The sequence below is a fragment of the Nerophis ophidion genome, linkage group LG20 (assembly GCF_033978795.1).
Source record: "Nerophis ophidion isolate RoL-2023_Sa linkage group LG20, RoL_Noph_v1.0, whole genome shotgun sequence".
NCBI lineage: Eukaryota > Metazoa > Chordata > Actinopteri > Syngnathiformes > Syngnathidae > Nerophis > Nerophis ophidion.
Genome location: NC_084630.1, coordinates 44081383 through 44105292, shown reverse-complemented (window position 1 = coordinate 44105292; position 23910 = coordinate 44081383). Strand labels below are relative to the sequence as shown.

General features: G+C 40.3%; 2 protein-coding genes across 3 annotated transcripts in view; one reads left to right on the top strand and one right to left on the bottom strand.

Moving 5' to 3' along the window:
- Window positions 1-10633, top strand: part of exosc1 (exosome component 1) — a 27297-nt gene extending 16664 nt beyond the window's left edge. Inside the window, exons 7-8 of the mRNA XM_061881329.1 lie at window positions 2500-2584; window positions 9960-10633. Of these exons, the coding sequence (XP_061737313.1) occupies window positions 2500-2584; window positions 9960-10066 (192 nt within the window). The 3' untranslated portion in view covers window positions 10067-10633. The remainder of the gene's footprint in view (window positions 1-2499; window positions 2585-9959) is intronic.
- The window catches only part of knop1 (lysine-rich nucleolar protein 1), a 14664-nt gene continuing 881 nt past the window's right edge, over window positions 10128-23910 (bottom strand). Inside the window, exons 2-8 of one of the 2 annotated variants that reach the window (XM_061881323.1) lie at window positions 22122-22239; window positions 21469-21543; window positions 17927-17989; window positions 16290-17843; window positions 14935-15012; window positions 12554-12622; window positions 10128-11166 (exon numbers count right to left, since the gene is read on the bottom strand). In XM_061881323.1, coding sequence (XP_061737307.1) covers window positions 10864-11166; window positions 12554-12622; window positions 14935-15012; window positions 16290-17843; window positions 17927-17989; window positions 21469-21543; window positions 22122-22130 — 2151 coding nt within the window. In that variant the 5' untranslated portion in view covers window positions 22131-22239 and the 3' untranslated portion in view covers window positions 10128-10863. The remainder of the gene's footprint in view (window positions 11167-12553; window positions 12623-14934; window positions 15013-16289; window positions 17844-17926; window positions 17990-21468; window positions 21544-22121; window positions 22240-23910) is intronic. The other variant, XM_061881324.1, reaches the window with a different exon arrangement.

Here is a 23910-nt window from a genome sequence, read left to right as displayed (position 1 = left end):
AAGGAGTTAAGCTCTCCTGGCATTGAAATGGTTTACCTGCCACGTCAGCTCTAATCAACCAACTACAAGTGGTACCAATGGCTTATACAGCATCAAATGGCCGTTACTAATTGGGGGTTCAAATATATTTTTCACATTCAATGTTTTTTTTACAATGATTTTTGTTTTGACAGATCCACATCTGATACAGGCTTATTGATTTTTAAATGTGCCCAAAAATATCCCGTTTTGTACACGGGTGAGAAATTGAGTTGTTTCAATACCCAGTAGTGCACAAGTGTGTTTCTGTAGAGCAGGGGTCAGCAACCTTTTTGAAAGCAAGAGCTACTTCTTGGGTACTGATTAATGTGAAAGGCTACCAGTTTGATACACACTTAAATAAATTGCCAGAAATAGCCAATTTGCTCAATTTACTTTGAACTCTATGTTATTATTAATAAAACTAGCTAATTCGAATCTTTTTGAAAAAATTAAAAAAATAATTTTGGGAACATCATTAGTAATTTTTCCTGATTAAGATTAATTTTAGAATTTGGATGACATGTTTTAAATCCGCACTTTGTTAGAATATATAACAAATTGGACCAGGCTATATTTCTAACAAAGACAAATCCTTATTTCTTCTAGATTTTCCAGAACAAAAGTTTTAAAAGAAATTCAAAAGATTTTGAAATAAGAGTTAAATTTGATTCTACAGATTTTCTAGATTTGCCAGAATTTTTTTTAAATTGTAATATGTTTGAAGAAATATTTCACAAATATTCTTCATCGAAAAAACAGAAGCTAAAATGAAGAATTAAATAAAAATGTATTTATTATTCTTTACAATAAAAAAAATAAATTTACTTGAACATTGATTTAAATTGTCAGGAAAGAAGAGGAAGGAATTTAAAAGGTAAAAGGTATATCCATCATCCATCCATCCATCATCTTCCGCTTATCCGAGGTCGGGTCGCGGGGGCAACAGCCTAAGCAGGGAAACCCAGACTTCCCTCTCCCCAGCCACTTCGTCTAGCTCTTCCCGGGGGATCCCGAGGCGTTCCCAGGCCAGCCGGGAGACATAGTCTTCCCAACGTGTCCTGGGTCTTCCCCGTGGCCTCCTACCGGTTGGACGTGCCCTAAACACCTCCCTAGGGAGGCGTTCGGGTGGCATCCTGACCAGATGCCCGAACCACCTCATCTGGCTCCTCTCCATGTGGAGGAGCAGCGGCTTTACTTTGAGTTCCTCCCGGATGGCAGAGCTTCTCACCCTATCTCTAAGGGAGAGACCCGCCACACGGCGGAGGAAACTCATTTCGGCCGCTTGTACCCGTGATCTTATCCTTTCGGTCATGACCCAAAGCTCATGACCATAGGTGAGGATGGGAACGTAGATCGACCGGTAAATTGAGAGCTTTGCCTTCCGGCTCAGCTCCTTCTTCACCACAACGGATCGGTACAACGTCCGCATTACTGAAGACGCCGCACCGATCCGCCTGTCGATCTCACGATCCACTCTTCCCTCACTCGTGAACAAGACTCCTAGGTACTTGAACTCCTCCACTTGGGGCAGGGTCTCCTCCCCAACCCGGAGATGGCATTCCACCCTTTTCCGGGCGAGAACCATGGACTCGGACTTGGAGGTGCTGATTCTCATTCCGGTCGCTTCACACTTGGCTGCGAACCGATCCAGTGAGAGCTGAAGATCCCGGTCAGATGAAGCCATCAGGACCACATCATCTGCAAAAAGCAGAGACCTAATCCTGCGGTCACCAAACCGGAACCCCTCAACGCCTTGACTGCGCCTAGAAATTCTGTCCATGAAAGTTATGAACAGAATCGGTGACAAAGGACGGCCTTGGCGGAGTCCAACCCTCACTGGAAATGTGTTCGACTTACTGCCGGCAATGCGGACCAAGCTCTGGCACTGATCATACAGGGTAAAAAGGTATATGTGTTTAAAAATCCGAAAATCATTTTTAAGGTTGTATTTTTTCTCTAAAATTGTCTTTCTGAAAGTTATGAGAAGCAAAGTAAAACAAATAAATGAATGTATTTAAACAAGTAAAGACCACGTTTTTAAAATATTTTCTTGGATTTTCAAATTCTATTCGAGTTTTGTCTCTCTTAGAATGAAAAATGTCGAGCAAAGCGAGACCAGCTTGCTAGTAAATAAATAACATGTAAAAAATAGAGGCAGGTCACTGGTAAGTGCTGCTATTTGAGCTATTTTTAGAACAGGCCAGCGGGCGACTCATCTGGTCCTTACGGGCTACCTGGTGTTGGTGACCCCTGCTGTATAGTATTTTTCAAGCCGTGGTCATGTGGCAACATGAATGATGGTGTTCATTGAAGTAGGACATCCCTGAAGGCCTAGGTGGGAAACGCACGGCCCGCCACTGCTCTGTTTGTGAAATCATACATTTTTACTGACTTCATCTCTAGTGCCGATGTATTGTTGATGAACTTTGTGAGACACTGTACCAACGTGTGTGTTGTCCTTGACCGGGGCCGTGACAGATCTCACTGGGCGACGTGCAGTCCAACTACCTGCTGACCACAGCTGAGAACGAGCTGGGAGTCGTGGTGGCCCACAGTGAAGCAGGTAGACTTTTACATGCTTTTTTTAAAACTCTGTTCAAACACACTGAAGTAAGATTAGTGACTTTTTCACAACTGTTTCAAAGCCAACTCTTTTGTGAAGTTGGATTCCATAGTTGAAGCAACATATGTTACTGTGCAGTGTTTTAGAACTGTTTCACACCAATACCTTTTTAACATGTTAACCTCTCCATTGAAGTAAGGTATTTTTCGGAGTATAAGTCGCACCTGCTGAAAATGCATAATACAGGCATGTGATTTTTCCGTTTGAAGTCGGAATTCCGTCTTTTTTAATCTCGGGGGGAAAAATAGTGTCGACCAATCAACTACAGTGTAATATAATATTACGCCGTAGTTGATTGGTCGATATGTTCCTTGTGACCAATCAGTACATCTGTTATGAGTGATGACGTTACTACTGCCATTTTCCAAATATAAACGATGTCGGTTTTCAATCATCAATCAATCAATCAATGTTTATTTATATAGCCCCAAATCACAAATGTCTCAAAGGACTGCACAAATCATTACGACTACAACATCCTCGGAAGAACCCACAAAAGGGCAAGGAAAACTCACACCCAGTGGGCAGGGAGAATTCACATCCAGTGGGACGCCAGTGACAATGCTGACTATGAGAAACCTTGGAGAGGACCTCAGATGTGGGCAACCCCCCCCCCCTCTAGGGGACCGAAAGCAATGGATGTTGAGCGGGTCTAACATGATACTGTGAAAGTTCAATCCATAGTGGCTCCAAGACAGCAGTGAGAGTCCCGTCCACAGGAAACCATCTCAAGCGGATCAGCAGCGTAGAGAGAAAGGACGCTTCACGAGTAAAAGAAATTGATAAACATGTCAAAAATAAGTTTCGATGGGACTGGATGGAAAGGGAAGTCACTGATACTGTTGGGAAGAAGGAAGTTACGACTTTGTTCGGCGATTTTAATTCAGAAAATCGATCGTCCCGGAAAAGTTTTGTCCGCGTGATAATATCGACTATGGATTACGAGGTTTCAAGGCTTTGGAAGTACATGCGAAACGCCAAAAACATATGAAACAACTTGAAGCAAGCAAAACGAACATTTCACTAGCCGGTACTCTTGGATGCCAACCGAAAGCGAGCAAACCTTACGGACTTCATCCTTTGTTTACATCCACAACTGCCGTAGACATGGAGAGGAAAGATCCACCCAAACAAGCCACTTCAGGTGCAGACAGGCTAGTTAATAATGAGGTAAGCTAAAAAATATTTGCTTGCGAAATACGCATGTTTGTTTTAAATATTAACCATTTATTGGTTCATGAAATATAAATGGGTTTTTGTAAAAATAAAAAGCCACGGGAAAATATATTATGAAATTACAGAATTTCAAAGAGTCGCATTATTGATTCCAGTTAACAATTTATTTGAAATAAATTTCACATATAATACTAGAGGCAGAAGTTGGCAGTGAAATCCAAAAAAGAAGCTACAAAAGCAGAGACCAAAAGGAAAATGCGGTCTGCTCAGAAATTTGCAAGGGAAGCTCATGTTAGGGATCTTCAAGCAAGTAAATGTGTGAAGTGAACTGAAGTAATGTGCTAATACTGTAAATAAAGTGTAGATAGTAACACTGATCAATGTGACACCTGTGGATGTGAAATGAACACAAGATGTAAATATTAGTGACTAAATACTGTTGGGACTGAACCATATACAGGGATTCATTAAGATAATTGGGGTACGTATGTTCTATTAATCATGTTTTCATGTCTTTAAACACTCAAATATTTTCTTCAAATGGTGCAGTCTTTGTTAATTTTAGCATGTTAAAGGGGAACATTATCAGCAGACCTATGCAAGCGTCAATATATACCTTGATGTTGCAGAAACAAGACCATGTATTTTTTTAACCGATTTCTGAACTCTAAATGGGTGAATTTTGGCGAATTAAACGCCTTTCTGTTTATCGGTCTTGTAGCGATGACGTCAGAACGTGACGTCACCGAGGTAACACACCCGCCATATTCATTTTCACATTACAAACACCGGGTCTCAGCTCTGTTATTTTCCGTTTTTTCGACTATTTTTTGGAACCTTGGAGACATCATGCCTCGTCGGTGTGTTGTCGGAGGGTGTAACAACACTAACAGGGAGGGATTCAAGTTGCACCACTGGCAAGAAATCTCCCGCCAGACCGCATTGAATGTGCCGAAGTGTCTGCACATTTTACCGGCGATGCTAAGACAGACATGGCACAGAGATGTATGGATAACCTGCAGATGCATTTGCAACCATTAAGTCAACGACATCACAAAGGTGAGTTTTGTTGATGTTGTTGACTTATGTGCTAATCAGACATATTTGGTCGCAGCATGACTGCCAGGTAATCGATGCTAACATGCTACGCTAATCGATGCTAACATGCTATTTACGCTAGCTGTATGTACATTTGAAACTAGATACCCACATTTAATGCGAAACAAACACTTACCAATCGACGGATTTAAGTTGCTCCAGTGTCACAAGATGCGAAAGTCCTGATCGTTTGGTCCGCACATTTTACCGGCGATGCTAATAAGGCAGCCATGCTATGGGCCACTTCATTAGGTACACCCACGCTATGGCCGAATAGCGTCAATAGCTATTCGCTCAATAGCTTCAGTTTCTTCAATTTCGTTTTCGCTATCTGCCTCCATACTCCGACCATCCGTTTCAATACATGCGTAATCTGTTGAATCGCTTAAACCGCTGAAATCCGAGTCTGAATCCGAGCTAATGTCGCTATATCTTGCTGTGGTAACCGCCATGTTGTTTGTATTGACAGCCCTGTATGACGTCACAGTGAAATGGATAGTCGCATCGTAAATAGCGAAAATCAAAAACTTTAAAGCTTTTTTTAGGGATATTCCGGGAGGTGTAAAAATTTTTTTAAAACTTTGAAAAATAAAACAAGCCACTGGGAACTGATTTTTATTGTTTTTAACCCTTTTGAAATTGTGATAATGTTCCCCTTTAAATTGGTGAAAAACCAGGAGCTTCGGTGGGCGTTGCCCCCCCTTGTCTCCCCACCAGGGCACCGCCCTGGACCTGGCTGGGAGCCTTCGTCCCCCAGACCTCCGGAAGTTTTTTCAGTCTTTATCATTGTGGTCAAATCACATGCCTGATAATAAAGAAATAAAAAGACATATAGGCGGGGTACACCCTGGACAAGTCGCCACCTCATCGCAGGGCCAACACAGATAGACAGGCGCCCGATTGTAGCTGAGATAGGCGCCAGCGACCCCAAAAGGGAATAAGCGGTAGAAAATGGATGGATGGAAAAAGACATATATAAGTCACACTGGAGTATAAGTCGCGTTTTTGGGGGAAATTTATTTGATAAAACCCAACACCAAGAATAGACATTTGAAAGGCAATTTAAAATAAATAAAGAATAGTGAACAACAGGCTGAATAAGTGTAGGTTATATGAGGCATAAATAACCAACTGCTATGTTAACCTAATATATTATGGTAAGAGTCATTCAAATAACTATAACATATAGAACATGCTATACCTTTACCAAACTATCTCTCACTCCTAATCCATAAATCCCATGACATCTTATACGTCTAGTCTCTTACGTGAAAGAGCTAAATAATATTATTTGATATTTTACGGTAATGTGTTAATAATTTTTACACATAAGTCGCTCCTGAGTATAAGTCGCACCCCCGACCAAACTATGAAAAAAACTGCGACTTATAGTCCGAAAAATATGGTTAGTCATTAGTGACTACATTATAGAAACACCCTCAAGCAGTTTTACATGCAGACTTCCTGAAGGAATCAATAAAGTACTATTTATCTATCTTAATATGTGGTTCATTTGATCTCTTTGGCCCCGTGTTCCAATCATTACACTTGCACTTAAAGTAAGTGTCCACCCAAAATGGTCTCATTTATTGTGCAAAAGCATGAATCAAAGAGATTATATCCAGATGGGCATTGTTTGGTGGCAAGTTGGGTGGAGGTTTGATAAACGGTGGCGACATACGACACCTGAACAGCGTTAGTTAGTTAGTGGTAAAAACTGTCTGACCTCCTGTTACCAGAACTCTGCGATTATGCTGCGATATCGGGACCCCTCAATACCACCACCAACAAATAGCACGCAAAATAAACTAGACCATTCATCCATCCATTTTCTGCCGCTTGTCCTTTTCGGGGTCGCGGGGGGTGTTGGAGCCTATCTCAGCTGCATTCGGGTGGAAGGCGGGGTACACCCTGCTGGTTCTCAAACTTTTTTCACCAAGTACCACCTCAGAAAACACTCGGCTCTCCAAGTACCACTATGATAGACAACATTAAAATGGTGAAGAAGGAGCTGAGCCGGAAGGTAAAGCTCTGAATTTACCGGTCGATCTACGTTCCCATCCTCACCTATGGTCATGAGCTCTGGGTCATGACCGAAACGATAAAGATCACGGGTACAAGCGGCCCGAATGAGTTTCCTCTGCCGTGTGGCGGGTCTCTCCCTTAGAGATAGGGTGAGAAGCTCTGCCATCCGGGAGGAACTCAAAGTAAAGCCGCTGCTCCTCCACATGGAGAGGAGCCAGATGAGGTGGTTCGGGCATCTGGTCAGGATGCCACCCGAACGCCTCCCTAGGGATGTGTTTAGGGCACGTCCAACCGGTAGGAGGCCACGGGGAAGACCCAGGACACGTTGGGAAGACTATGTCTCCCGGCTGGCCTGGGAACGCCTCGGGATCCCCCGGGAAGAGCTAGACGAAGTGGCTGGAAATAGGGAAGTCTGGGCTTCCCTGCTTAGGCTGTTGCCCCCGCGACCCGACCTCGGATAAGCGGAAGATGATGGATGGATGATGGATTAGAATACAACAGTAGAATCCATTTGACTAAAAACAAAGCTGTGGTTTTATTTAACAAGTATATTAAAACATTTTGGCCGCTGTAACATTGCACACAGTTTGAACAGTAACACTGTGTTCGGATATTTAAGTGATTTCTTTGGCGTACCACTAGATTGGCTCCACGTACTACAGTTTGACAATCACTGAACTGGACACAAACAAAGCATAAATGGCTCTTACAGCAGTTTAAGTCAAACTGCTTAAAAAAAAAAAAAAAAAGTCTGTTTCTATCTTCCATCCATCTATTTTCTACCGTGTGTCCCTTTTGGGGTTTTTTCTATCTTGTCCTCATAAAATCATTTTTTACTCTACAGACTGTTTGTTACATCATTTTGGGGGATGTCTCCAAATGTCACTATTGTCCAATTGGCCTTATTTATTTAAATTTTTAAAGATAAAACTAGTTAAGTCTTTTATTTATAAACACATCTTTATCAGTATCAATATTTAATGTTGTTGTTGCATGATGGTGAATATGTATTTAAAATGTATTATCACACAATTGCCTGTTTCTTATTGCTATTTTCACGTAAAATTTGGTAAATAACTTTCTTTTAGCTCATAAGTCTAGCAGATATTTAAGTTTCCGTATTTTAACAGAAAAGCTTTTGAAGTATATGATGAAAGCAGTGCAATGGATGGCGAGGAGATGCTGCTAACAATGGGAGGTCATCGGGGGGATTCTATTGCATGTAGATGTCACAAACTGATACATAGAGGAGTGGTCTAACCCTGGTCTGCACTTGTGCCTCCTCCGTGGAAACTGATCCGTGGCCTCCTGATCTGGCACCCAGGCCTTGAGTTTGAGACATGTTGTGCTATTTTTACATATTCGTCTTTTTTTTGTTTGCTGCACATCATAATTCAGACACCCGTGGTTTGTGAAGTGTTAACTTACTAGACAACCAAAGAGTCTCCAAGCTGTCTTTTTAGTAGAGATGTCCGATAATGGCTTTTTTGCCGATATCTGATATTTCGATATTGTCCAACTCATAATTACCGATTCCGATATCAAGTGATACCGATATATACAGTCGTGGAACTAACACAACCTCCTCATGCTCTCTCAGGGAGAGCATGAGGAGGTTGAGGTGGGCGGAGTTGGGGAGGTGTAGCGAGCAGTGTATATTGTAGCGTTCCGGAAGAGTTAGTGCTGCAAGGGATTCTGGTTATTTGTTCTGTTGTGTTAATGTTACAGTGCGGATGTTCTTCCGAAATGTGTTTGTGATTCTTGTTTGGTGTGGGTTCACAGTGCGGCGCATATTTGTAACAGTGTTAAAGTTGTTTATACGGCCACCCTCAGTGTGATCTGTATGGCTGTCGACCAAGTATGCGGTGCATTCACTTGTGTGTGTGAAAAGCCGTAGGTATTATGTGATTGTGCCGGCACGCAAAGTCAGTGCCTTTAAGGTTTATAGGCGCTCTGTACTTCTCCCTACGTCCATGTACCACTCCGTACAACGGTGCTTTAAAAAGTCATGAATTTTACTTTTTGAAACCGATAATTTCCAATATTACTTTTTAAAGCATTTATTGGCCGATACCGGCAGCCCGATATTATCGGACACCTCTACTTTTTAGCATTATGCTAGTCATGACTCCTGCTAGTTAAAGGCTGGGCCGCCCTAGCGGAAGTGTGCCGCATACTACAGTACAGGCCAACAGTTTGGACACACCTTCTTGTTCGATGCATTTTCATGACTATTTACATTGTAGATTGTCACTGAAACTATGAATGAACACATGTGGGGTTATGGACTTAACAAAAAAAGGTAAAATAACTGAAAACATGTTTTATATTGTAGTTTCTTCAAAATAGCCACCCTTTGCTCTGCACACTCTTGGCATTCTTTTGATGAGCTTCAAGAGGTAGTCACCTGAAATGGTTTTCACTTCACAGGTGTACTTGAAGCTCATGGAGAGAATGCCAATAGAGTGCAAAGCAGTAATCCGAGCAAAGGGTGGCTATTTTGAAGAAACTAAAATATAAAACATGAGGTGGCGACTTGTCCAGGGTGTACCCTGCCTTCCGCCCGATTGTAGCTGAGATAGGCGCCAGCGCCCCCCGCGACCCCGAAAGGGAATAAGCGGTAGAAAATGGATGGATGGATTTCAGTTATTTCACCCTTTTTGTTAAGTAAATAACTCCACATTCATAGTTTTGATGCCTTCAGTGACAATCTACAATGTAAATAGTCATGAAAATAAAGAAAACACATTGACTGAGGTGTTTTGGCCTGCACTGTACATACCACACCATTCAGGACTGACAAGCAGCATCTATTTGGGGCCGCCACACATAAATGAATGTAAGGCACTTGCCAAATTGCACTAAGCAACCTAAATAACTTATCACTTTCAGGTCCATTTCCAGTACCATCTTGATGGCAGTTTAAACTCTTTGCACTTCAAAGGCATATTTTTCCAAGTTCAAAAAAGGGTATTCTCAGTAGTGGTATTGTAAGAAGTGTTTCCCTCTACACCAGGTGCACAGATGGTTCCCATCAGCTGGTGCGAGATGCAGTGTCCTCTGACGCATGCAAAAGAGTTCCGCAAAGTGGCGCGGGTCCAGCCGGAGTATCTGCAGGCCTGAAAGCTCTTAAGGACGTCTTTCCCCTCCACAAGGAACACACAGCTTCCCTTTTCCTCGCCCCTGGGTGACCAAGGAGGTTCCCTCTTTAAGAAGAGACTGAATGATGAGTGTTCTCAGACACTAATACAACCTTACAACCAAACATGTTGGGCAAAAGCTTGTTTCCAGCTGAATTAATTACAAATGGCAGTCAGATTGCTCATCAGTTATGTTGCAGTCCAGTGTTGAATATTACATTTGTTATTTTTGTACCCTACCAATCAGGTAGATTGCACCAGAAAAACTCATACTCTTATCTTGCGGTCTGGGCTGCAACATAAAACTTTTTTAGGGGCATCTCAGATTATAATTTGAAAGTTCTGGCGCACCTTTTTCCCACGGCATCCACTAATTCTATTTTTTAGGGTTAGGTCAAAATAATTTGGCATATAAAATAAAAGTAAACATCTTTCTGCACATTATGAGCCTACGACAAATGAGCAGAATTGTTTTAAGAATATAATGAAGAACACGTGTAACTTTGCTGCAGTTGTCTGCTAGAGTGAAATAAAATGAAAAAAGTTTTAAGTTCTTTGGCCCTTTTTTGTGTGTTTAGAAAATGGTCACCGCCCATAATTGTCTGTCAAACAAAGAGCTTATATATAGTACAGTATGTATATTTACAAGCAAGGTTTATTCAATCCTTTAAATAAACCTAAATTATACATAGTATAGTTAAGGTTTATAACATATAAACCTTAATAAACATAAAACACTGCAAAGTTAAAACAATATTGAGAAGACCTACCCAGCTGTGCTCAGTCATCCAATTGGACTGACCGACGTGCGCTAATGTCAATATGGAAGTTCTTATTGGACGGTGCACTAAAGCCAAGTCCTGCACCTCTGCTGTTAAAGTCCATTCTGCGCGAGTGGGCACGCTTAAACTCTTGCACCAGTCCTTGCTGTAAATGCTGCTGCGTGTCCTTACAGAGGGCCATGTTTGTTTTGGCTGTGCTGGTAGTGGCAGGAGGGGGCTTCTTGAAGCCTCCCATCAACCTGAGGAACTTCTGCTGCTGCTGGGAGCTTTCAAACTGGGCCGTGTCCCACTGACCAAACCTCTGTGGAAAGGAGATTTGGGATTAGAACGTTCTGAAATTACTGTATTTTCCAGACTAAAGAGCGCACCGGCATATAAACTGCACCCAAAAAACTGTTTTATAAAAAAACAATATTTGTATGTACAGTATTAGCAGCACCAGACTGTAAGCCGCAAATATATGCAGGTGAAATGAGTTATTTACTCAGAAAAATTTCGTAAATGTTCATACCTTAATTGTTTCTGAACTGCTTGTCACACGGCAGTAAAACGACTGATCAAACTAAACAAGTCATCGTCATGGACCCACTCGCTGCGGAAGCTAGCTCTCCAAGAAGCTAAACAGACTCAATAACTCTGCGAAGACATTTTGGTGACTTTACGAAACTGAAACAATCCAAAAAGAATGCCTTTCTAGGTTAATAAGACTAACAATGACACTCTAGCCTTTAAATAGACTCCCTTTTTAGACCAGTTGATCTGCCGTTTCTTTTCTTTTTCTTCTATGTCCCACTCTCCCTTGTGGAGGGGGTCCGGTCCGATCCGGTGGCCATGTACTGCTTGCCTGTGTATCGGCTGGGGACATCTCTGCGCTGCTGATCCGCCTCCGCTTGGGATGGTTTCCTGCTGGCTCCGCTATGAACGGGACTCTCGCTGCTGTGTTGGATCCGCTTTGGACTGGACTCTCGCGGCTGTGTTGGATCCATTGTGGATTGAACTTTCACAGTATCATGTTAGACCCGCTCGACATCCATTGCTTTCCTCCTCTCCAAGGTTCTCATAGTCATTATTGTCACCGACGTCCCACTGGGTGTGAGTTTTCCTTGTCCTTATGTGGGCCTACCGAGGATGTCGTAGTGGTTTGTGCAGCCCTTTGAGACACTAGTGATTTAGGGCTATATAAGTAAACATTGATTGATTGATTGACTTGTAAACATATTAACTATTGCTAACGGGGCTAGCTTCATTACATTATGGTAGCATGTACAATTATGCATGAAAACACTCCTGCAGACATCTCAAATTGGACGGTTTAGTAAGTATAAATTATTTTAGCAATATTGTACAAGTTAAAAATGTTACTTAGAGTGAATAAGAATCCATACGAATAGAAATGCTAGAAGACAAAACAGCACTTCTACTTCCAGTTGTAAACTCTAAACAGAAAGCTTCTGCAGTTAGTATACTCATCCAAAAGATGGCACAATAACACACACACACTTTTTCAGTGTCTTTTCTTTAAAAAAAATAAATAAAGTTTTATTTCCGTCAGTGAAGAAAAATCCATAAATTAGCCGCACCGTTTTATAAGCTGCAGGTTTCAAAGCGCAGGAAAAGAGTAGTAGTCTGGAATTTCTGGAAAATGGGTTGTGATAATCAAACCAAAAGTTCCAAAAAATATGTCTTACTGTTTGCTGGTCCGCTGGTTCAGGCTGGGAGGCCATGTCAATCTCCATCTGTAAAGCCTGTCGTCTTTCCTGTGACAGCACACATCCATTTACTACTTGCTGGGTACCAATGATGAGCCCACAAAATGATCCTGGTAGTAACGACCATCCAACCACATTTATCCCATTGGGTTGAGTTTTTTCTTGCTCTGATGTGGGATCTGAGCCGATGATGTCGTTGTGGCTTTTGCAGCCCTTTGAGACACTTGTGATTTAGGGCTATATCAATTGATTGATAAAAAACTAGCAATTGAAATAGACTACTCTCCAATAAAAATAACAAGCAATCCTGTAAAGTGTTTTGTATATTGTACAGGATTGCTTGTTATTTTTATTGGAGAGTAGTCTGTTTATTTCAATTGCTAGTTTTTTCTTTATTACCTCTTGTTTTATTTATTTTACCCCATATTTGTTCCCACAACCGCACCTTAAGTTGGAGTCTTTAATCTCGTTATATACAAATATGACAAAAAAGTCTATTCTATTCTATATTTACAAACTGCTTAAAATATGTTTCCTCGCACTAAATTAACCCAACTTGTCAAATAAGTCGGTTTCTTCTATTTTAATACCCAGAAGTGTAGTCCCAGTTAACGTACTGCACATCTAATTGAATTGGTGTCATACGCTGTGTTAAGGGGGCGATTGTGGTCATTTCAGCTTGTCTAGCTATGTGGGATTGTAGGTAGAGGAAGAGAATGCTACTGGCTAAAAATAAGATAGTAGCTGTCACCAGCAGAATCTCTGGGATCTAACAAAGAACTAGAACTTTCCACAACTATTCGGTGTTGCCGGTAATGTTTTAATGTGTTTACATGACATCTGCCTTCGTTCTTATAGTTACTCTGGTCATCGGAGACACATACAAATATTGCCGTTGTTGTAGTGCAGTGGTTCTCAAACTATTATCACCAAGTGCCACCTCAGAAAAAACTTGGCTCTTCAAGTAGCATCATAATGACTAACATTCAAATACAGTTGCGTAGTAGGCCAAAGTATGAATTAAAACCGAGGCAGAGGTTTTATTTAAGAAGTATATTTGTTATTTTGGCCACGGTTTGAACTAACACTGAATGAATATAGGAAAATAAAACACTGTACATGATTTAAGTGATTCTTTGGCGTACCACTAGATGGAGCCCACGTTCCACAGTCTGAGTCACAGGTGGAGTGGTTTGCTCTGACTACCGTATTTACATACAAAGAGCTCAGTGAATTATTTTTCGTTGCTGGTTTACGTGTCAATGACGTCTAAATTTTAATTCTTACATTACTAAATAAAATATGATTAACATTGCTTGTGGATGTTTTTAATAACTGAAATTGGGTTGTTTATTATTGTTGTGTACTTGTCCCTAACAAAACACATACCTATTGTATTTTACTCCGTATAGCTTTCATTGAGTAAACACAACGTTTTGGTTTTAAAAGCCCAGCTTCTGTATTTTAAATGTGTATACTTATTGGTGTAAAGGGTTTTAAAATATTGTTGTTAGTGTGGACATGGCCTAAGGTGAAATACTACGTACATTTAGTTTTACTGCCAATATAGTCATGTGCTAAAGTATTGGGACACCATTTGGACTAGAACTGGAATTATATTGTGACCATATCATTTTAATTGTCATTAGAAGGCCAATCTTGTTATGCCATCATGCACAGGATTGTTCTGAAGAGGATTTTGTTTCATGGTAAATTTAAATAATTTCCCCTTCAGGTCTAGGATACACTGGCAGTTACTCAAAAGCCAAACAGGACATACAAGTCCTACATTTTGTAAAAGGCATAAAAACATTTTGGGTTCATATTTTATTTTACTTTCTTTGCCCAAATCTTTCAAACAACTTCAGTCATAAACAAAACCACCAAACACGTAAAGGCATTTTGATCAAAGTATGTCACATTGGTCAATTAGTATAAATTTGCACAACATGAGTTAGTTTACTAATTTAAACCTGTGACATGATCCAAACAGAAGGCCTTCAAAAGGGTCCAATTTTGAGAGAACATTGCATGTTGACATTTTAGTTTAGAACTGAATTTTATTGACAAATAGCAACAAAAGTTAAAAAAAACAACTAATGAATCCAACATTTTTTACACCCTTCAAAATAATTTGTCCTGTTTTGCTTTAAAGGTAATTGAATGGAATGTATTATGTGTGTATCAAAGTATTAGGCACATGGACTACTAAACCAGTGGTGATCTAGGATGTTTTCACACTAATGTATTATACATTTAAAGTATTTTATTGTGGCGAATGTCATGTGAGAATTCTGATGTTTTTGTTGAATATCATTCAGTTTATGTTCTTATTTATTAAATGCACAGGCTCCACTCACCTGATTGATGGTGACCTCATCAGCGTTTCCAGACCTGGCTGACAAGAAGACCACATCCACTTGAGGAGCATCCTGAAACTTGAAGCCCAAAAAGTTTAACCATCAAAGAAGACAGAAAGGTAAGAATGTGGAAGACACAAGTACAATGTAGAAGGCAGAAAAGTAAGAATGTAGAAGACGGAAAAGTAGAATGTAGAAGACGGAAAAGTAGAATGTAGAAGACAAAGGTAGAATGTTGAAAACATAAGGAGAATGTAGAAGACAGAAAAGTAGAATGTAGAAGACAGAAAAGTAGAATGTAGAAGACGGAAAAGTAGAATGTAGAAGACAAAGGTAGAATGTTGAAAACATAAGGAGAATGTAGAAGACAGAATGGTAGAATGTAGAAGACACAAGTAGAATGCAGAAGACAGAATGGTAGAATGTAGAAGACAAGTAGGATGTAGAAGACAGAAAAGTAGAATGTAGAAGACAAGTAGAATGTAGAAGACAGAAAAGTAGAATGTAGAAGACAGAATGGTAGAATGTAGAAGACAAGTAGGATGTAGAAGACAGAAAAGTAGAATGTAGAAGACAGAATGGTAGAATGTAGACGACAAGTAGAATGTAGAAGACAGAAAAGTAGAATGTAGAAGACAAGTAGAATGTAAAAGACAGAATGGTAGAATGTAGAAGACAAGTAGAATGTAGAAGACAGAAAAGTAGAATGTATAAGACAGAATGGAAGAATGTAGAAGACAGAAAAGTAGAATGTAGAAGACAAGTAGAATGTAAAAGACAGAATGGTAGAATGTAGAAGACAAGTAGAATGTAGAAGACAGAAAAGTAGAATGTAAAAGACAGAATGGTAAAATGTAGAAGACACAAGTAGAATGTAGAAGACAGAATGGTAAAATGTAGAAGACAAGTAGAATGTAGAAGACACAAGTAGAATGTAAAAGACAGAATGGTAAAATGTAGAAGACACAAGTAGAATGTAGAAGACAGAATGGTAAAATGTAGAAGACACAAGTAGAATGTAGAAGACAGAAAATTAGAATGTACAAGACAGAAGTAGAATGTACAAGACAGAATGGTAGAATGTAGAAGACAGAATGGTAAAATGTAGAAGACAAGTAAAATGTAGAAGACAGAAAATTAGAATGTAGAAGACAGAATGGTAAAATGTAGAAGACACAAGTAGAATGTAGAAGACAGAAAAGTAGAATGTAGAAGACAGAATGGTAAAATGTAGAAGACACAAGTAGAATGTAGAAGACAGAATGGTAAAATGTAGAAGACAGAATGGTAAAATGTATAAGACAAGTAAAATGTAGAAGACAGAAAATTAGAATGTAGAAAACAGAAGAACTCACCTGCTGGTCTTCCACCTCTTCTTTAATTGCCTTTGTTTTCTGACCAGAGCTCATCTTTTTGTTCTTCTTCATGCTTTTCTTCCTTAGTTCCGTGTATACACCATCTTCACACTCTACTGTTTGTTTTTTCTTCTTTTTTTTTTCAGATTGTGTCTTTTCTTCTTCTGTGCTTACCCCAGAATATTTTCTTTTACCTTTTTCTGCGTTTGTCTTTGGAGTTGTCTCAGCTTGCTTGTTCTTTGCCGGTTCTTCATTATCAGCATCATCAGCTTCTATTTTGCCTGCTTTCTTCTTTTTCTTCTTATTCTGCTTAAGCTCCTCCACCTCCTGAGTGTCTGATGCTACTGCACACTCCGCTAACTGGACTAGTTTCTTCTTTTCGTTTGTCATTATTTCTTTCTTTGCTTTGTCTTTTTTCCTCTTTGTCCTGTGTTTCATTTGATCTTCTGCAATCACACCTGCCACTATATTTTTCTCTTTATTGGACACCTTTTCTTCTTCCTCCTCCATCTTTACATGGTCATGTTTCATTTGTGTCCCTTTGTCCTTTACCTTGTTTTTGTTCTTCTTCTCACTCGTTGGCTCCTTTTGTTGGAGCCCCTCTTTCTTTTTAATATCTTCTTTTTCATCGGAAATTTCAAAGCCGTTTGTTTGAATACCTTTATTTTTGTCTTTTTTGACTTTTTTAGGCACCTTCTCTACTTCTTCCTCCATCTTTACATGTTCATCTTTCATTTGTGTCGCCCTATCCTTTACCTTGTTCTTTTTCTTCTTCTCACTCTTTGGCTCTTCTTGTTGGAGCCACTCTTTCTTTTTAATATCTTCTTTTTCATCGGACATTTCAAAGCCGTTTGTTTGAATACCTTTATTTTTGTCTTTTTTAGGCACCTTCTCTACTTCTTCCTCCATATTTACATGTTCATCTTTCATTTGTGTCGCCCTATCCTTTCCCTTGTTCTTTTTCTTCTTCTCACTCTTTGGCTCTTCTTGTTGGAACCACTCTTTCTTTTTAATATCTTTTGAGTCATCGGAAATGTCAGAACCGTCTGTTTGAATACGTTTATTTTTTTCTTTTTTGTCTTTCTTTGCCAAGCCATCTTCTTCCTCTACTAAAAGTTTTTCATGTTTACTTTTATTCTTCAACTTTTTCTCTGTACTTGTTTTCTCGTTTTTGACTGGTCCTGGTGTAGTTCCCATTTGTTTGTCAGCCGTCTCTTTCTTTTTAATCTTCTGTTTGTTCCCTTTTTCATTATCTCCATCCAAAACATCAGAACAATTTTCCGGATTCCAAGAGGTAGTGACAGATTCCTTCTTTTTCTTCTTCTCTTGCAAGTCGCCCACTCCATCCAAACACTCCTCTGCTTCCAATGTCCAGTCCTCATTTTTTACTTTCTTCTTTTTCTTGTAGTCAGCGGTGTCAGTTTTGATTTTACAAGGCGACGTTTGTTCTTTTTTGTGTTTCTTATTCTTTTGAAGATTCTCACCGGCCTCGTCCTCAGCCTTCATTTTCTCCTTGTCGTTTGATGTGTTTAAAAAAGAACTCCTTGGGTTTTTCTGAGCAAATAAATATAGCAATATTTTAAACATTATATTTGTTTTCCTAATTTGACTGCAGTGGTTGTGTGCATGAAACAAACCTCACAATGCTGCTTGGGTAGAGATTCTTGATCAATGTCTTTTTGCAGAGCAAATCTCTTCACCTATGTGGGGAACAAAACCAAACTTAAAAAAACAGCACCAAGTATAATTAACATTTAACTTTTCAAAAGGCCCAAAAACTCTTATGAATCTTGTCTGGCAAGTTGCAACAACAGGCATGTGATTTGAACTCAATGAAAAAGACTACAAATACGCCGTGGGTCTACGGGCTAGAGGTCCCCAGAAAGGTCCAGCGCGGTGCCTTGGTGGGGGGGACAAGGGGGCATTGAAAAATAAATTTAGCATTTAGAAAGACTACACTGTAGCAAAAGTCATCACGTCTGCCACAATCATGTTAAAAGTTAAAGTACCAATGATTGTCACACAAACACCATGTGTAGCGAAATTATTCTCTGCATTTGACCCATTACACTTGATCACCCCCTGGGAAGTGAGGGGAGCAGTGAGCAGCAGCGGTGACCGCACCCGGGAATCATTTTTGGTAATTCAACCCCCAATTCCAACCCTTGATGCTCACTGCTAAGCAGGGAGGTAATTGGTTCCATTTTTATAATCTCTGGTATGACTCGATGTGTTCTTAAATGTGTATTCCACATCATCCACGTCGAGAGCAGTTTTGATTTGGGCTTACATGGTAAACAACTCAAATGAATGTGTTGGGCATTGTTTTATCCAGACGCTTACATTTGTCCAAATGTGGCAAAGTAGACGCATTGTGGGTTTGCTCGACGTCGTCTACATCGCTAACCGCTTGTCAGCCAGAGGATCGGCGTTAGTGATCGGCATTAAAAGGCAATAATCTAGGATGGCCGACCACATACTTTTTCACAAAAATCGATCAGCGGCTGATCAAATGGCACATACCAACTTCATGCTTTTGGGCATGAGCTTTCACCTTTTGGAAGCTTCTAAATGCTGTTTTTTACGGGATTTTTTGTCAGTTGATAGTGTGTGACGTCACAAAGTGGTAGACGTACATTTTTGGGCATTTCTTATGTCTTTCAGCCAACCTCTTTCCTGTCTGCTTCAGGCTGTGAGATGGTTGTGACTGTTTCCTGCAGCCTCTGGTGTTATTCCATCTAGTTTCAACCCCCTACCGTATACTTTGATGTCTATAACATAAGTACTTCTGTTTTTATTTTTCCACATTTTACATGGGACTGTTTTGTCGAGGTGGACCACTACAAAATCGATTAGCCACTAAACTCCGACGGGATAAGACAGCCATTGTGACATTCCACGCACAATAACACAGATGTGTGACATGCAGTGACATAAATACTAGTAAAAGCAGCCTTTTCTTATGCAGCTCTGTACCGATCCAAGAGTAGGCAGGTGTACGTAAATGTTGTGGTCGGTGAATCTATACACTGTAATTGAAGATTAATCTCGACCGTGTCTGAAAAAAAGTTTTGAAATGTTTGTTTTATATTAAATTGTTATTGAAATAGATTATTTACCAAAAATAAATAAATAATGGAAACAATGACGGCATGCACGAATGCAGCTGCTATAAAATCAGTCAACAGGAAGTGACGTGGTCCTTGCAATACGTAGGTAAATCGCGTCTTTTGGTACGGATCGTGTTGTGACAGGCAGCTAAACCTCCGCTACGGTGGCCAATACCAGACAATCAGTACACTGAGCGAGAGCGTGGGGATGGCTTAAAAACATATTTTTAATAATCGGTTAATAAAAGTTGTGGATTTTGTCTAAATCTTAATAAAATATATATTTTTTCTCTACCCATACAGACTGTATATTTAAACAGTAGTAATTTTGTACTGAAAGTGTCTAGATAAAAATGCAAAAAAAAAATTAAAATTAGGGCTTGGCGATAGATCTAGTTTGTAAGATATATCGATATATTTTTAAACAAGACATGAATTAAGAAAATATCGAAATAACTTATTTCACGTTAAAATGACCAAACACCGCTTGTTTGTTGGGTTCCTTGTTCTACCCCGCTCCTCACTCCCCTCCATGAGCTACTAAACCCCTCCCCTTCCTTCTTCCAAGAGTGCTTGCACATATAATAAGAACATCGATGATTGGTTGGTTGTTTACTATGATGAGTCACGATTGGTTAGGGACAGGCCAATCAGAGGCGAGATAGGACGGGTCATGGAACCAAGAAGGGAAATCACAACAGACATCCCAAATGACGACGAGATAGTCGTAGAAGAGAAGAGGGAATATTCATGCGGGGGTTAGAGTATCCTCCCTGGGATCAGTATGTTGTGAGTTCAAGCCCCAGCCGAGTCGTACCAAAGACTATAAAAATGGGACCCATTACCTCCCTGCTTGGCACCCAGCATCAAGGGTTGGAATTGGGGGTTAAATCCCCAAAATGATTCCTGGGCGCGGCACCGCTGCTGCCCACTGCTCCCCTCACCTCCCAGGGGGTGATCAAGGGGATGGGTTAAGAAAAAAAGAGGACAAATTTCACAACACCTAGTGTGTGTGTGACTATCATTGGTACTTTAACTTAGTAGAAGCTGGCAGAGGTATTATCTACCTTAGATTTTTCTTTTAGCGGTATAGACCATGTCCAGGAAACCCACAATGCGTCTAGTTGGCCACATTTGGACAAATGTATGCGTCTGGATAAAACATTCATTTGAGTTGTCTACCATGTAAGCCCAAATCAAAACTGTTCTCTAGATGCCAAGTCAGGAATATTTCGCACGAGAAATGCTGCCAATAATGTACGCCAAAGTGAGGAAGATCATAGATATATAATTGTATCTATGTTATGTAATTCTGTGGTGCTTAAACAGTTTTGTTTCTGTGCTGTTAATACCCATCTTGACTAATTGGGTTAATAAAAGTGTCACTGACTGTTTATAGTAAAGTTGTCATTCACTTCAATTTCAGTGAATCTCGTTCAAAAATAAATCTTTATATGTATATTTTCACCGGAAAATATATCGAGATATACAGTATATCGAATATCAAGCTTAAGTAAAAATATATTGAGATGTATTTCTTCGTCCATATCACACAGCCCTAATTAAAATATTTCTTGTTTTAATGAATATTTTTTCTTGTCCCAATCCTGCGTCTTTTCTGGCAAAAAGCTACCAATTAAACTGCTGCATTTGGCTATGAACTCGAAATATATCCAGGGTATGACTGCAAATGAGTTTTATTGAACCCTGCGATGAGGTGGCGACTTGTCCAGGGTGTACCCTGCCTACCGCCCGAATGCAGCTAACATAGGCCCCTCTGCGACCCCGAAAAGGACAAGCGGTAGAAAATGGATGGAACCTTACTTTACCCACTATGGACTGGACTCTCAGACTATTACTAGATCCAATCGACATCCATTGCACCGGTCGCCCAGGGGGGGTCGGGTCGCCACATCTGCGGTCCCCTCCACGGTTTCTCATTGTAGCCCATTGAGTTGAGTTTTTCTTTGCCCTGATGTTGGCTCTGAGCCGAGGATGTCATTGTGGCTTTTGCAGCCCTTGAGACACTCGTGATTTAGGGCTATATAAATAAACTTTGACTGATTTACCTGATCAATGGCGATCTTCCTGGATGCTGGTGCAGTACTTTCACGTACAAATATCACGTCCTCGTCGGAATCCGTCTGAAATGAATGCGACAATATAGCTGTTTTTATTCTCTCTTTACTTGATGCCAGTAGGCTGTAGTTGTTTCAAAGGCCTACTGAAAGCCACTACTACCCACCACGCAGTCTGATAGTTTATATATCAATGATGAAATCTTAACATTGCAACACATGACAATACGGCCGCTTTAGTTTACTAAATTGCAATTTGAAATTTCCCGCGAGGTATCCTGTTTAAAACGTCGCGGAATGATGACGCGTATGATGGCGCGTGACGTCACCGGTGGTCGCGGACATGTTCTCCCAGCACCGATCTCGGCTAAAACTAGTCTGTTTTTATCGCATAATTACACAGTATTCTGGACAACTGTGTTGCTGAATCTTTTGTTCAATTAATAATGGAGACTACAAAGAAGAAAGATGTTGGTGGAAAGCAGTGTATTGCAGCCGGCTGTAGCAACACAAACACAGCCGGTGTATGTTTGTTTGTTTTGAAGCTTTAATATGGAACAGAGCGGTCAAGCGAACATGGTTCTCTACCACATGTCAAACGGCAGGTTTCTGTGAGAAAATTCTGGTAATAAGTCGGCTCTTACCGTAAACATGAGCGGAGCTTGTGTCGTTCCTCCTGCATCTGTCAAAGAAGCAGCTGCGACTTTCTTGGCTCCTCCATGGCTTCTTTTAGAGACATTGGCGGTCACCACACCCCTCCGACTTTCAGGTATAAATGATAAATGATAATGATAAATGGGTTGTACTTGTATAGCGCTTTTATACCTTCAAGGTACTCAAAGCGCTTTGACACTACTTCCACATTTACCCATTCACACACACATTCACACACTGATGGAGGGAGCTGCCATGCAAGGCGCTAACCAGCACCCATCAGGAGCAAGGGTGAAGTGTCTTCCTCAGGACACAACGGACGTGACGAGGTTGGTACTAGGTGGGGATTGATCCAAGGACCCTCAGGTTGCGCACGGCCACTCTCCCTCTGCGCCACGCTGTCCCTGTATGACTATATAATCTTACTAAAACACTAGTAACACAATAAGCAGATAAGGAATTTTCCAGAATTATCCTAGTAAATGTGTCTAATAACATCTGAATCGCTCCCACTGCCCTTGTCTTTTTTTTTTTTTTTCTTCTAGTCTTTCACTCTCACTATCCTCATCCACGAATTTTTCATCTAAGGCTGGGCGATATTGCCTTTTTTTAATACTGCGATATTTTTAGGCCATATTGCGATATACAATATATATTACGATATTTTGCCTTAGCCTTGAATGAACACTTGATGCATATAATCACAGCAGTAGAAAGATTCTATGTGTCTACATTAAAACATTCTTGTTCATACTGCACTAATACATGCTACTTTTAAACTTTCATGCAGAGAAGGAAATCACAACTAAGTCAATTTACCAAAACTGTATTTATTAAAGTTATTAGCAGGTGAATTTTCAAATTATGCTACACATTTGCAGTAATGCTACTTTTTGCCCCACACGTGACAAATTAAAGTTGTCTATTCGACATATTCCCGCTTAAAGCCGAACCACCGCCAGATGATGGGCCTCGTGCTGTTTTTCTTCGGAATTAATTCTTCCTTCATTTGTTACAAGATTCGCACCTTCTTTCTCCGCAACAACCCGCTAGCATCACAGCTAACGTTAGCCACGCCGCTACCTCTCCGCTGGGCGAGGGCGTATACGTATGACGTGACAGTAAGTGACGTATGAATGTGCGCCTGCTTGTCTGTGAGGAGACACAGGAAAGAGCGAGGAGAGTGTAATGCCCGCAGCTGCGTGAGAACGTCTACTCGAATATTACGATGTAGTCATTTTCTATATCGCACTGAAACAAACCCACGACATTGTTGTAGGCACAATACCAATGTGAGCAATTTGCAAAATGCGCAACTGCATTTTGCAAATTTGTATAATGCGCAATCTTCTTGCAAATTGCCTCCAGCTATATATTTGAATAATGTGTGGTGCACATTTTGCAAATCAATGGGCGCAAATACATGTTTCTGGTGTCAAAATAATTTATTAAATACTTATGTAAATCTATTCATTTGTAGTCGGGACAATATAACTGAGTATTGCCCTCAAATCAGTCCAACCCTAACCCTAACCCTAACCACAATACAGTGTACATCCACAAATAAAATACTGACTAAACTACTACCACAACTTGGTTTACTATTTATAAAATGTAATAATGTAGGGTTACTGACTAAACCATCCAAAAAATCTTGTCTTGCGATATGCAAATTGCCTGGGCTCAATGGGAACGAGGTATAATTTGCAAAGTGCGCGAGATTGGTGAAATGCTTACAACAATATATATCCTATATTGATATATCGCCCAGCCCTACTT